The 14,507-nt window shown below is 37.5% G+C and overlaps 2 protein-coding genes across 2 annotated transcripts; one reads left to right on the forward strand and one right to left on the reverse strand.

Annotated features, from left to right (window-relative positions):
• Positions 1–1,066: 1,066 nt before the first annotated feature.
• LOC137713136 (AAA-ATPase At3g28580-like) lies at positions 1,067–2,858 on the forward strand. The gene has a single exon (XM_068452395.1). The coding sequence runs from the start codon at positions 1,185–1,187 to the stop codon at positions 2,769–2,771; it is 1,587 nt and encodes a 528-aa protein (XP_068308496.1). The 5' UTR covers positions 1,067–1,184; the 3' UTR covers positions 2,772–2,858.
• A 4,932-nt stretch (positions 2,859–7,790) lies between these two features.
• On the reverse strand, positions 7,791–14,215 carry LOC137712636 (DDT domain-containing protein DDR4-like). Its single transcript, XM_068451749.1, has 12 exons — positions 13,611–14,215; positions 13,395–13,505; positions 11,975–12,061; positions 11,847–11,884; positions 11,683–11,764; positions 11,077–11,183; positions 10,727–10,883; positions 10,317–10,409; positions 10,052–10,175; positions 9,484–9,526; positions 9,158–9,358; positions 7,791–9,058 (listed from the first exon to the last, which is right to left on the reverse strand). Exons 1-12 carry the CDS (start codon positions 14,013–14,015, stop codon positions 8,317–8,319), a joined length of 2,190 nt encoding a protein of 729 aa, XP_068307850.1. The 5' UTR covers positions 14,016–14,215; the 3' UTR covers positions 7,791–8,316.
• Positions 14,216–14,507: the final 292 nt, after the last annotated feature.

Genomic DNA, 14,507 nt, shown 5'->3' on the forward strand with positions numbered 1-14,507 from the left:
AATACACTAAAAAAATCTCCTTATGAAGTTATCATTTTGTTTCATAAACAATTGATCGAAGTCCCTCCAATATTTCTAATCCCATTCGGAGACCCACTTTCTTTCGTCTGAGTGTCTTATGTGCGTGACACGTGTTCAATAATTGACTCCTTTTAGCGTTGGATTAGTCACCTCCCATCCCATGCAGGTACTTTAATTAATTTGGTGCACACTGCACGTAGACCCACCAAACAATGAGTGTAATCCTCAAATTTGAGATTGTTCTAATCCTCATCTCCCCCATCTCTCTTTGCGAACTTGTTCTTTGCCAATTTGTTTACATTATTTTGCTTGCTTTCTGTCACTTGTTTATACAAAAATGTTTAAAAGGTTCACATTGTGACCATCCATTAAAACATAATATTTTAAACTATTCTAATTTAAGATGGTAGCCACACAAAATTAAGACCTCTATGTACTTCTGTATCATTTAAGCCTATAGGTGGCCCCACTTGTGTAAATTCGGACTTGTGTGCAAACAGGGTGACATATTAACCTGATCAACTTATCTAACGTACATAATTCGCACCTGACACATTTTGACCATATTCGTTCACGAGTAATGTAAGTTGGTTCACGAGTAATGTAAGATACCTAGTTGTTTAATCATATTGCCTGGACGCCAATTGTTGAATGAAAGAAGGAAGTGATTTTAACAAATCACTTTTTGCTTATTATACATCCTTCTTTATTTATGGTCACCAGATTGAATAAATCAAACGAAATCAATAGTTGAGATTATACTAAGATGTGTGAGAAGCTAAAAAAAATATGTTAAAATCACTTCTCTAAGAAAAATCTAATAGTCACATACAAATCACATTCTAACATAGTGTTTTTTACTGTAATATTAAATTAAATTTTTTTCATTCTATATATGTCAAATTATAATTGGCAAATACGTAAAAAGCCAGTAATCACGTTGTGAATGTGATTTTTTTCAAAAAGGAGGTTCCTCGTAGGACTAGCTGATCTTGTTTATAACCTCCACCATCATCTCATTATCCACCTACCCCTTTGTATTCACAGTCCCCATTCTGATCATCAACACAAAAACCATGAAAATTAAAGGTGCAGAGTTTAGCCAGTGAAACCCTAGACAGCCCCATCCCAAACTCTAAAACAAGACCTAGCAAGCTTCAGAAATGTTGCCACCAACAATGATGAGCCAGCAGATGTGGGCAACAATGGGCTCAACCCTAGCAAGCTTCATGTTCATCTGGGCAATCATCCGCCAGTACTGTCCGTACGAACTCCGCCACTTCCTGGAGCGATACTCCCACAGAGTCACCGGCTACTTCTACCCCTACATCGAAATTTCCATCCACGAGTTCACCGGCGACCGCCTCAAGCGAAGCGAGGCCTACTCCGCTGTGGAGGCCTACCTCAGCTCCAACACCTCCAAGAGCGCCAAGCGGCTCAAGGCGGAGATGGTGAAGGACAGCGGCAACCTCATCCTCAGCATGGACGAGTACGAGAGAGCGACGGATGATTTCAGGGGGACCAAAGTCTGGTGGGTTTTGTTCAAATCCGTGTCCCCTGGCGGGAGTTCTATGTCCATGGCCTATTATCCCGACCAGGAGAAACGATTTTACAAGTTGACTTTTCACAAAAAGTACCGGGACATAATCACGGTGGACTATTTAAACCATGTCGTTAATGAAGGGAAGGAGATCCGTGTAAGAAATCGGCAGAGGAAGCTGTACACAAATAGTCCGGGGTACAAATGGCCGAGCTACAAGCAGACGATGTGGAGCCACATTGTGTTCGAGCACCCGGCAACGTTTGAGACAATGGCGTTGGATCCGGAGAAGAAGAAGGAGATCATCGAAGATCTGGTGACTTTCAGCAAAAGCAAGGACTTTTATGCAAGGATTGGGAAAGCTTGGAAGAGGGGTTACTTGCTGTACGGTCCTCCGGGGACCGGGAAGTCCACGATGATAGCCGCGATGGCGAATCTGTTGGGGTACGATATTTATGACTTGGAGCTCACCGCGGTGAAGGACAATACGGAGCTGAGGAAGCTTTTGATTGAGACGACGAGTAAGAGTATTATTGTGATCGAGGACATAGACTGTTCGCTTGATTTGACAGGGCAGATGAAGAAGAGGGGGGCGGCGGAGAAGGGTTTTCTGGAGGAGGAGGTGAAAGGTGGAGGAGCCTGGAAGGAGCGGATTAAGGAGCCGAAAGAGGAAGTGTACGGCGGCAGCAGCAAGGTGACGCTTTCGGGGCTGTTGAACTTCATTGATGGGTTATGGTCTGCTTGCGGAGGTGAGAGGCTGGTTGTTTTTACTACTAATTATGTTGAGAAGCTTGATCCGGCATTGATTCGGAGGGGTAGAATGGACAAACACATTGCCCTTTCTTACTGTACTTTTGATGGGTTTAGGGTTTTGGCCAAGAATTACTTGAGGATTGAGAGGCATGAGACGTTTGATGAGATAGAAAAGCTGATTGGAGTGACGAAAATGACCCCGGCCGACGTTGCTGAGAATCTCATGCCAAAGTCACCAAATGATGATCCGGAGAAATGTCTTTTGAATTTTATCCAAGCTCTTGAGGAAGTGAAGGGGGAAGCTGCAAAGAAAAAGTATGAGGAGATCAAAGAGATTGATACAAGCAAGGAGGAGGAGGTGGCGGTCGAGGAGGAGGAGGGAGGAGGAAACAAAGAGGTTGAAGGTAAGAGAGATCTGGTTGCCAATATAATTAGGGCAGCTAGGGCAAGTGGGTGATTATTTGGGGTTTTTGAGTTTGATGATGTCAATTAAGATTACTAATCTCATTATTTGGATAAAAAAAGTTGAGAGTTCAAGCAAAAAGATTCTAATTAGAGTTGATCTAACCCAAAGCCTTTTCGCTTATTTTTTTCATTTGGTTGATCTAATCCAAACACCCTTTATTGTTAATTTCTATTCTTTCATCTTCTTCAAATCATTCGATCCGATGATCAGAAATTTTTTTTCTTTGATCTTCTTTGAAGATGCATACTTTACTAAAATGGTGATTATAAAACTTAGTCTTTTGAGGTTATTCGGATGCGATGGCAAAAGCATTGTCAGGGGCTACCACCACTTTTAGCAATTTGTCACTATATACTCATACTTCAATGAGGAAAAAAAAAATAGTCAGATCAAAATTTATTTTTTACCAACGATAGCGTTAATGAATTAAATTATTAAATGTTTGGAGGGAGGGATCAGAGTTAATTAGATCAAACAAAAAGATTGTAACTAGAGTTGATCTAATCCAAAACTTTTGCTCACTTTTAATTTGGGTGATATAATAATAAGTAAAGTTGTTTTTGTTAACAATAACAAGTACATAAAGTTTTGTAGGAGTGCTCTAACACATTTTGACTCCCATTGGTACGACTTAAAAATATATTTTTCCTTTTCGTCCAACCAAAATATGTGGCGGACACTCCAAAAGACTCCCTCTCTCCATCAAAAAGCTTTGGTACCGCTCCAAAATTACCTCCGCCGGTTCGAGAGTTGTGAGCATGCTTTCTCGACGCTTATCGTCGTTTTTCCGGGCGTCTTTCGACGTCTCTCCTGTTCTTATGCCCTCCATCCTTCTCCTCTTACTTTGTTGGTGTGGAATTGGACCTCCCACTGTTTGTCTTGAGCCGTTGTGAGACTTTGTAATAGGTTTTAAGTTTAATGAATTTCAGCTTTTCGATCAAACATGGGGACGATACACAAAGCTAATGAGACACTACCAAATACAAAACTTAAAAAAGGCATGATGGATGGACGAGTGAAAGGACAAAAGACCACGTGGTGAGTGATGTGGAGTTTCCATGGATTGGTTGCTTGATGATCGTTTTGGATTTTCTTGTTTCACCGGGCGAACGAAAGTGAACCCAAAACTCATCCATTTCGAAAGAAATTAAGCCACTTTATGCAGTGGCCACACAATTACACCACTTTTGTCTCACCAAAGTGATCCGATCCAATCTATACTATACTCTAACACAGGGCTGGTCCTGAGAATTTGGGGGCCCTAGGCGAGCTTTCGAAGTGGGACCTTAAAATTCTCGGATTTCCGATTCTTTGTATATTGATTTGTATAAAAAAGAATTCGCTAAATACGTAAAAAGTTTTATTTTCACATCAAATATCATTAAAAATTAATATCAAAAGAAGATAAATATAAAAACATTATTTAAACATTACATGATTCACGTTTTTAGACACAAATGTACTAAATGTTTGCAGTCAACAATCTAAGATTGAGAGTGAAGAACGATAAAACTTGATGATCAAGAGAGTAAATAACAATAAAACTTGATTGACGAGTATAATAAATTCAACGCCAATTGTTTGTCTTGTGTTTTTTTTTTTCGTTTAAATTCAACGTCACACTAACGAATTGAATATTAAAATAATCCATTGAATAAAAAGTTATTGAAAAGAAAAATATAAATTCAAAGTTTTGATTACCTTAAAGTACAATCTTTAAGACCATATGATAGTTGGTTTAAACATTCAATAGAAATAGAGAGAATGAGAAGTTGGTTTGAACATTCGATAGAAATGGAGATAATGAGAAGTTGAAAAAAAAAATTGCAAAGAGACTTGAGTTTTATAACTTTATATGCATTTGGACAGATGAATTGGAAGTAAATTTGAAAAACAAGAAAAATCTAGTGATTGAAAGATAGTTTCGTGTTTTGAACTCAACACCCTAAAAGAAAAATGAAGCCAACATTTCTACTGCACTAACAAATGAATTATGATATTTCTTACTTTTTTTTTTTTTTTTTTTGTATTTATATGTTAATTACATAATATAAATTTTTTTTAGGGGCCCTTCCGAAGTGGGGGCCCTAGGCAGGCGCTTACTTGGGCTACCCTTAAGGTCGGCCCTGCTCTAACTCTATTATCGTAAATAACTTATATAACACGAGTACATTGTTATTATTACACGTTTTTGTTATATTATTAACACATGATGCTACAGTTGCGACCGCAATGTACATGTACGAGTACAAGTCGTTTTCCAATCTCACTGACTCGCTGACTTGCTGAGTTGTGATGCAACAGTTTAGACCAATTCATCAGATAAAACCCAAAAAAGTACCATAAAAAAATCAGATGGTTTAAAGCAATCGAAGCCCACCACGGGCCTATGCCAACCGGAATCCAGGAAAACTTTTTTTGTTGTTTTTCGGAGTGGAATATTTCAAAGCGTCTAGGATTCAAGCGAGTACTTTACTTGTTATAAAATAAATAGAGGGATACAGAAAAATATGTTATTTTCTTCATTTGTATTATAATATGTGAAGTATCACTTGAATACTTGGTACTTGAAAAAATCTCTCATTAAATAGTGGTGGTTAGGGATGATTTTTGTTCGGCTCAAATCTGAAACAAGCATTCCAATACCAATTAAAAAAGTTACGAAATCAAATATTAGTTCCAATTTCGGAGTTTTAGATTATCAAAAATTTCGAAATCAATTTTAGGTTAGAGTTTTTGAAACATAATTCTAATCTCTTATATTTTGCCAGACTTTGAAATCTTCAAACTTTTGTAATGGCATTCAATATTTTTTCTCAATTTTTTGCAATATTTGTAAGCATTTATGTGTATATGACATAAAAGCATATAGACAAGATAAAAGAGTACGTATGATTATATTCCTTATTTATAATATATAATAGTATGATTAAATATACAAAATTCAAATAAAGTATAGCTAAATATAATAATAAACATGCTAAAATAAGAATATGTATGGGTTTATTTATAGTACTACATTTGAGGCCGAGCCTGATAGCATAGACTTGTAACTAAGTAGGACATTAAAGTGATTAATTGGTGATGGAGCCTGGGTCCAAGTGAGGCATGATGATTGAAATCTGTTTATCACCATATGTTGGTGAGATCACTCTAAGCATGCCATAAGCTATTCATGTTAGTAGGGCACCCCCCCTCACTGTGAGCAGGTAGCAAACAAAAAAAAAAAAAAGTACTAAGTTTGATAAATTAAAGATCAAAATTTCAGAATTTTGAATCAGTAGGTACATTTCAATCACCATCCAAAATTTCAAAAATATTCGAACTCAAAATGGAAATAGATTGAAATTTCCAATTCAGCTTGCACCGTGGTGGTGGGTATCGGGCATAGGACAACTTTTACATGAAAATAGTAAGCTTGATTTTTTAATGTGTGACATGATGAATCTTTTCTTTTCCATCATAGGAACATAATATTAAAGGCATTATAAAGAATGAGCTGGCTTTTGGCTTGGCTCTCCTTCTTGAACATTATTTATTCAAACTTTCTTATGATGTTTCAATTCTCTTGTCATTTTCTTCCAATAATCAATTATAGCTCTCGTGTGTTTGGGAAAAGTATGATGCTTGGACAAAGACATTTCCTGGTAGCGCAGGGTTATCAACACATATCTTTTTACTTCCCGCATTTTTATATTAATTTTCATTTATTAATCTTCTTCAATCTATTTGATTTTATAATCGAAAATTGAAAGACGTATGTGAGAAGTAAAAATGAGTGTGCGAATAGCAGTACCCGTATGCCTAGTAACTTTTGAGTTCAATAGTATTTTCAAAACCAGTTAGAATATCGACTTGTTGAAAACGAAAGAAGCGTTTCCTTTGTTAAATCCAAACATTAGACCTTATGGTGATAGTTTCTCTACACTTACTATTTGGATCCCTAAACTACTCGTGCTAAGATGAGTATACATTTAAGAATCATTTGAAAGTATTTTTGAAATGATTGAAAGTGTTTTTAGGTTCTAAAAGCACTAAAAGCACTAAAAGCACTCTCTACAAGAAGCACTAGTTATACGTTTTTTTATAGAAAACACTTATAATAATTTTCCAGGATTTACTTGTATATTTTTGTACCACAATTGTATACCATCTTAGATGACATCTGATGTGGATAGCCACATTATCTAAATTAATTAGCATTAATTTCAAAATGTTAATCAATAATTAATAAAAAGATTGTTAATTAAATGATGATTGTCGTATACCAGGAGTCTCATTCTTTTACCTAAGATTATTTAAGTGTTTTAATTAATAAAAAGATTGAAATTAAATGATATAGCTTATCTAACTCATCTGCCACCTAAGATGGTAAAAAAATGTGATATAAAATTATTTGCTTTACTCTTTTATTAATGATTGGTTCCAAAAACATTTTCACAAAAAGCATTTTTAACCATTTTAAAAACAGTTCCAAATAAACACTAAATAAGAGAGTAAACTGCTGAAATCTACCTTAAACTTGTCCTGGACTTTCGATTTTCCCTCTGAAAAACTAATTTTTTTTAACCAATTTCCCTTGATATTGTCCACATTTCATCCAAAATAAAGTTATGTGCAGAACATGTGAATGCCTTCACTCAACAGAAAATTGGATTAAATATGAAGAAAATAAACAATAGGAAGAAAATGGCTAAAAAAATTAGTTTGAGTCCTTAATTTTCTTAAAAAAAAGGATTAAGGGTGAAAATCGAAAGTTGAGTAAGATACGTAGAATCATATGAAAACTAATGTTCACATTTCAAATATGCCACACGAATGCTGGCATTTCAGAGCAGAGCTTTTCGTGCTCCACTCATAAACTCCAGACTCCGGTGCAGGAGCGCCGGCGTGCATAACGCACTCCCGGACTCTGAGATAGTCACCGGTGACTTGGAACTGTGCCGAGAAAGAGCTAAGAAATCTAAAAGTTTTGGTAAAATGAAATGACAAATAAGAAATAAGCCAATCTGAATACAAGATAAGAGCAGTTACCTTCTAAGGGAGGGAGGATGGTTCCATTACAACACAGCCAACCCTAATATGCTCTCGGACTTGCACGGGAGATCACCATATTGGCGGATACACGAGCACGAGAGATAATAATAATACTATACTACAAATGATTTCGACTTTGAACATCTAAGGCCAAATCTTTCAGTTACAATATTTAGCTGAGGGTTATTGTACATTGATCGGATGAACTAAGCAACTCCCAAACAACTTCTTCCATTCACCGGTCCTAGCTCCATAGGTTTCTTTCGACGTTGACATACTAAAAAAAATGACTATCTCATCTACATACCTCTCCGCCTCATGTCGCTACCTTGTTGCAAATCTCGCACCAAGGTTGTTGCTGCGTAAATACACCTAGGAGAACTCTGGCCGCAGCTTTCTCCATGGGAATAACGCACAAAATTTATAAATTTTACAATCGTACACCTCGGCTTCCTTGCAAATCACACCTGTGCTATCCAGCAGGGGAGGAAGCCTCCAATCACAAATCATCCGCATCATCTTTCATTATTGAGTTTGGACCGTCGTCAAAACCTGAACCAGGGGCTAGCTCATTTAGGTCGAGGAAACGTCTTTTCTGCACACCTTCGACTTCATCTTCCCCTGGGCTATTTGGTTTTTCAGGTGGCTGGTTTTGCTCTTTCTCAACTGTTGTCTCAGGGTAATTTTCAACTGCCTGACCAACTTTCATTTCTTGGTCCTCAATATTACCATCTGAATCATGACTTTCCATTGAATAATCCCCGTTTTCACTGGCATCATAATGTCCATCCGATGCATTTGATTTCTCAGGTTTCATAGGCTCCGGTTCCGACTCTGAGAACTCATATTGTCGATAATCAATACGATTTCTGGTGGCCCTCTTACTGCGTCTCAAACCTGACTGGAGCTCATCAACAGACCTCAATTTAGCTTCCCTCCTAGTACGGCCTGGCAACTTCTTAAATTTTTGGGGTTCATCACTATCCTCACTGGCACTTGCGGAATCTTCCATTTCCTCTTCTTCCTCTTCTTCAGCATTTTCTTCCTCAAAATGATACTCCTCATCTCCTTCAGAGCTACTAGAAAACTTTCTTCTCTCTTTACGTTTCTTCAAGTATTCCTCATCGTATACAGCCTCACCAACTATGTCATCATCACTGTCAAAGTCTGCATCATTATCTGAAACTGCTTCAACAAAGTCTTTCGCAGAATACCGTTGGGGCCTCTGTCTTCGCCGATTGCTACATGTAATAAGTAAAAATCAATCTATAAAAAAGTTCAAGGATTTAAAGAATACTGAAGACAAACATTTTAATAAGAAAAAGAAGAAACTTGCTCACCTTCGATCCAATTGTTCAGACTTGTTATCTTCTTCGCCATCATCATCATCATCATCATAATCAGGTGATTTAGGCGATGCAGCACTAAATCCTACATGTTCATAGGAATTTGTAGTAGCACTCCATTTACCATTACTAGAAGCTTCAGGTCTCCCAACTAGCTCTCGTTTCTGTAAAGGATCCGGAGATGGCTGCTTCTTTCTGACACAGAAGAACAATAAAAATAAGTCAAAAGTCCTATATATTGGTATTAAAAGGTGTGTGTGTGTGTGTGTGTGAGAGTGAGAGAGAGAGAGAGAGAGAGAGAGAGAGCATGAAACCCATACTTAGTTACTTTGATTGCCTCATTGATGGACCGGTCATAATCATCTGCAAAATTATTTGACAAAACAATCAGATTCCATATACCCATTGACACATGGGAATAACAGTAAGTGTAAACATCCTGCCCTGATGTGGCCATCCTTGAATTCCCAGAGTTGCTATTAAAATCTAGAGCATTCAGGTAAAACTCAAATATAAAAGTCATGGGATATTTCTCAAGAGTAAGGCAGAGATATTGCTCAAGAGTAACCATGGAATATTGCTCAAGCAATCAATTAGGAATTTGTATCACTAGACCACATTTGATAATACGTTAAACTGATCAGTTGATCTCAATCCATCACCAGTAATCCAGAAATACAACCACATAAGCCGGTGCCTCACCAACAGCCACATTTCTCTAATTATTATTTTAAACAATAACCGGCGTTGAGTTATTCAATATGCAACAGAATGACACCCAAGATCTCAATGGTTAAATCCTCTATTATGGTTAGTACAAGATTGGCTTTTAAGCAGAGCAACTGTTATTGGGAAAACGAAAACAAAGGTAGAAGTTTGTTTCCTTACCAAAAGTGTAGGTTACAGGTTTTCTGTCACGAAGAGAGCGCCCTGGACCAAGCCCATCCACAGTCAAAAAATTATCAAGGAGGAGAGCTTGTCTGTGTTGCTTCTTCATCTGCCTCTCTTTCCTCTGTGCAAGTAGAATTGTAAAAATAGTATATGCGATACAATTTTTCCTACAGAATCTCTATTTGAAAAATTATTCTTCATCCACATAGAAGACATAAACCTAAGAAGGTTGAAGGGTGGGTCAACCATCACTGTTGCATACCTTGTGAACCTTCTCAATCTCTGCAAGCATGTCTCCTTTCAACTTCTTCCCTAGAGAAGCCTCCGTTCTATTCTTACTCGAGAAAAGTTTCTCCTGCGACAGTAGATGCTTTTAGATTTGGAGCAGCAACAAATTCATCCAAAGTATTAATAATACACTTTTCTTGAATAAGTTATCTCCCATATACAAGATACAATCTGATAAATCTAATGCTGTTTCCTCAACATTATTTGTTTCATAATCTGTGCATATGCATCTGTTTCCTCAACATTATTGGTTTCAGAGGTTTCGGATCCCAGAAATACTTGAATACAAACCAAGTCAAAAGTTCAACCCTAAAAGTGTGCAAGGAAGTACTAATACACGGCACAAAAGCACATACAGATGGGCTGAGAAATTTAGTATCTTACAGAAACATCTTGGAATTCATCGAAATTGGTTGCTACTGTTTCCCACTGATATGACGCACTAGGAAGGACATGGGAACCTTTTCCTTTTACTTTCTTCATATCAACCTTCCTGATCTCCCGATATAACCGATAACCAATTATTGGATCATCTTCATACCTGCAGCAACCACAAACACCCAGTAAATAAACACTCAAACGCAACAATTCAATTTACATTTTACAAAAAAACCCTCCAAAAAGAGAGTTGTACTATATCTCTACAACAGTGGAAAGGATACTTGATGAACATTTCATATGAACCAAACAAAAGTAAACTAATATGGATATGATAAGAAACTTCATTATATTACCAGTAAGATATTCCTTGTGAATCACCTCCAACACGTTCTTTGCGAAATGCTGAAAGTTGAACTCCATGCTTCAGTGAGTTGTCAATATAGTTCCGAATATCTTCTTGCTGCAATACATCACTCAGATTTAATCCTTCTCATAAAGCAACAGAAGCATAGAAACATGATCCAGGAAGTAGGTAATACCAAATCAATTTTCTAGTTAAAAAAAAATGATTTCCTTGTCGTAATTCTAAGATTCAATTCTGAAAAAAAAGACTCAAGAATATTAAAAAAATACTATGTCAATGTAGAAACCGAACTATCATCTCGGTTTTCAGCTCATGTGAAGTCTTTGGTATTATCCAAGGACTTGATAGGGAATCTCCTGTCATCACCTATTAGAGGGGACACCTGCTCGGAAGCATGCATTGGGTCTCCAATAGATTTTTCATTTCAATTTTAAAGTAGTGGCTCTATATTAAGAGTTTGGACGAACAGACTATCATCTTGCTTAGGCAGTTGACCAAAAGGTTACTAAAAAAATATTCAACGGATTCTACGAATCTACATTAACTTTTACAGAAAGTCAATAACAAGTTTAAATCTTATTAACAATAACAATACCTCAACGCGGATATCACAAAGTGCTTTCAAGATGACCACACGAACCCCAGGCTCAAGTGTTTTATATGCCTCAATCTCCGCCCTATCAAATTAGCATCATGTGATATTTTTATAAATGAAAAAGATTCATATGTAAGAATAGACAAATACACATGACTGCTCACCCATGTGAAGCAACAATGGGTAGATCCCCCTCTGCAACCTGCAATTAGATATCCAAATTAATTAATATGATTCCGCAGAAATACAAAACAAGTTGGCACCAGCCAAAATATTGCCAAAAACAAGTTACCCAATGCCACCAGTCTCTCAACTTTCTGCATAAAACAGTGATCCAAGTATCACGTGTAAGTGCCATTCGCGTAATTGGAGGAATTGCCTGTAGAATAAACCAATTAAAATTCAGGGGCAAGCCAGTAGCAGTTGCATTGACAAACTATCAACAAAACATTAATTTTCCAGCAACATCAGCATTCCACGGGTTATATAAGATTATATTACAAGGAGACATTTTCTACTCCATTAGCAACAATATGACTTAAAGCATCCACATTTATGCAGTACAATGGAAAAACTTAAAATTCCAGACTTATTACGATTTTGAAACCCAAAAATTACCAAATAAATAGATTAAAGCATAAAAAATATCATCTGGCCAAGAGATCCTTCCTTTTCCAGAGTGTTGACATATTCTGAAAAGTTCAATTAAATCGTGAACAATAAGTAGACACTGAGTAATATATAATCAATAAACTTGTAACCATGACTACGATCCTCTACCACGACAGAAATAGCAGTGGCTATGCGCTAGTGTGAATAAGTAATTAAGTTCACGTATACACAGAAAAACAGATGAGAGAATTAAGGAGGCCTGAGTAACAAAGAATTAATAGCAAAGATGGTCTTAGATTTTTTTTTTTTTTTTGGGGGGGTGGGGGGGGGGGGGGGGGGGGGTGGGGTTTGTGGGGGGGGGAAAGAGGATCCACATAATCAACTTTACCCATTGGGGTAATGGTTTTGATTAACTTAAGCCAACTTGTCTAACCACATTATTCTTTGGCAAAGGATTGACTACAACATTAGTTCTCGCATAGGACATGTCTTCTGCAGATTTTAGACAAGACTCAAACAAAAATTATGCCATAAAAGACTAAAAGTTTAGTCATTCGAGATTATATGACATGATACATGTCACTTGCATTAATATTTTCACAGAATATTTAACAACAGCTGATACAAACCACTCCAATCACACCATAAGTGTGTTGCCTAAAAGAAAACTCCAAACTCTTCTTTTATATGGATTTCTTTGAGCTTTAAAGAGTTGTTTGAAATGAAAAGGACTCGAGTGTTAAGGTGTTTCATGAATTGAGGTTGCTGTTAACACTTAGAAAACCGCCCCTTCGGGGACATCCAATAACAGATGGAAGATCCATAAAACAATTTTAATAGCAGAAATAATCACCTCCTAGAAAGCAGCTGACTTCATTCCTACCTACATTTTAAAGGGGACCTAAAGCTTATGTACAGACTAAGTTTTCCACTAAGAAACAAGCTATGAAAACTCTAAATGGGACTGCTAAGCGAATTTAACTTTCCGAAGAAATGCTTCCAAACTTTAAGCAATAACAACTAAAAATTTAAAAGCTTTATACTAAATATGAACTAATGAAAACTAACAATGCACAAAGTTACAAGCCTTTTCGACCAACCTTCAACAATGGAATGTGAATGTCACTCAAAGTATCGTTTGGTGTGATCAAAGCCGTCTCCAACTCCTCCACCGAGAACTCAGCCGAAATATTCAGCAGCGGCCGAAAAGCCTGAGAAGCACACAACAAAACGAAAAACACATAAGCCCTCAAACACCATGAAACCAACCACAAAACCCTAAAACGGAAAAAAAATCGAAGCTTTCGAGAGCTCACGTGCAAGAAATTGAGTAGGGAAGCCAATTCCCACATGGAGCGGAGGGTCCAGCGCGGCAATTGCGAGGGCGGGGGAGGTCCCACCAGCGGCGTCACAATCTTGCTGGCGCTGCTGCATTGCGGCGACGACGACTCGTCGTCTCTCTGCTGCAGCTGCTGCTGTTCCTTTTTGTTGACGGCTCGCCGTTTCTCGGCGGGTTGGTTCTGCTGCTGCTGGAACTGCTGCTGTATCCGAGCGGCGGCGCGTATGGTGCAGGCGCGGGAGGGGCGGTTGCTCCTGGACAGGGGAGGCGTGGGGGCCGGGGCTGATGTCGCTTTTTCGTTCTGAGGGGGCTGTTCTTGCTGTAGGGGCTCCGGTGAGGATCGGACGGCTGGGATCGGAGGAAGGGAAGATTCCAGAGACATGGTTTTGGGGAGATCGAAGAAAGAAAGTGGGTTTAGGATGAGATTACATGTAGAGGATCAGCAACATTGGGGGTTAGGGTTTGTGGGTTAATTTCGTTTTTGGTTTTTTAGAGTGAGAAACACAGAGGACAGAGAAAGGGAGGAGAGAGAAGAAGAAGGGCATGGAGGAGGAGAAGGGACCAAAAGCTCCAAACCACCATTCACATACCACTCAGGGGTTTATTATTTTCTGGTTAATATTGGTATTATTATTAATTTTGGGATAATTGGTTAATTAATTCATTTAAATATTTGTGCTTTGGATATTAGGGCTGCAGTGGAGATATAAGAGATTATATAAAAAGGATAAAATTACACAAATTTAATTTAATTTAAGATTTTATAAATAAATGTGAATCTGATCAGTTGTATCTATCTTTTTACACTTTTGTTTAATTGTTTTATTAAAGTAATTTAGAATGAAATATCTTCTTTTAGATTAAATAATAAAGT

This window comes from Pyrus communis, chromosome 13 (assembly GCF_963583255.1).
Source record: "Pyrus communis chromosome 13, drPyrComm1.1, whole genome shotgun sequence".
Taxonomy (NCBI): Eukaryota; Viridiplantae; Streptophyta; class Magnoliopsida; order Rosales; family Rosaceae; genus Pyrus; species Pyrus communis.

What these genes read in the sequence shown, in the direction of transcription:
- LOC137713136 (XM_068452395.1), top strand. Translation starts at nt 1,185, where the DNA reads ATGTTGCCACCAACAATGATGAGCCAGCAGATGTGGGCAACAATGGGC.
- LOC137712636 (XM_068451749.1), bottom strand. Translation starts at nt 14,015, where the DNA reads ATGTCTCTGGAATCTTCCCTTCCTCCGATCCCAGCCGTCCGATCCTCA. An exon ending in AGATTGAGAAGGTTCACAAG is followed by an intron (nt 10,176 to 10,316) that starts GTATGCAACAGT and finishes CTACTTGCACAG; the next exon opens with AGGAAAGAGAGGCAGATGAA. An exon ending in ACCTGTAACCTACACTTTTG is followed by an intron (nt 9,527 to 10,051) that starts GTAAGGAAACAA and finishes ATAATTTTGCAG; the next exon opens with ATGATTATGACCGGTCCATC.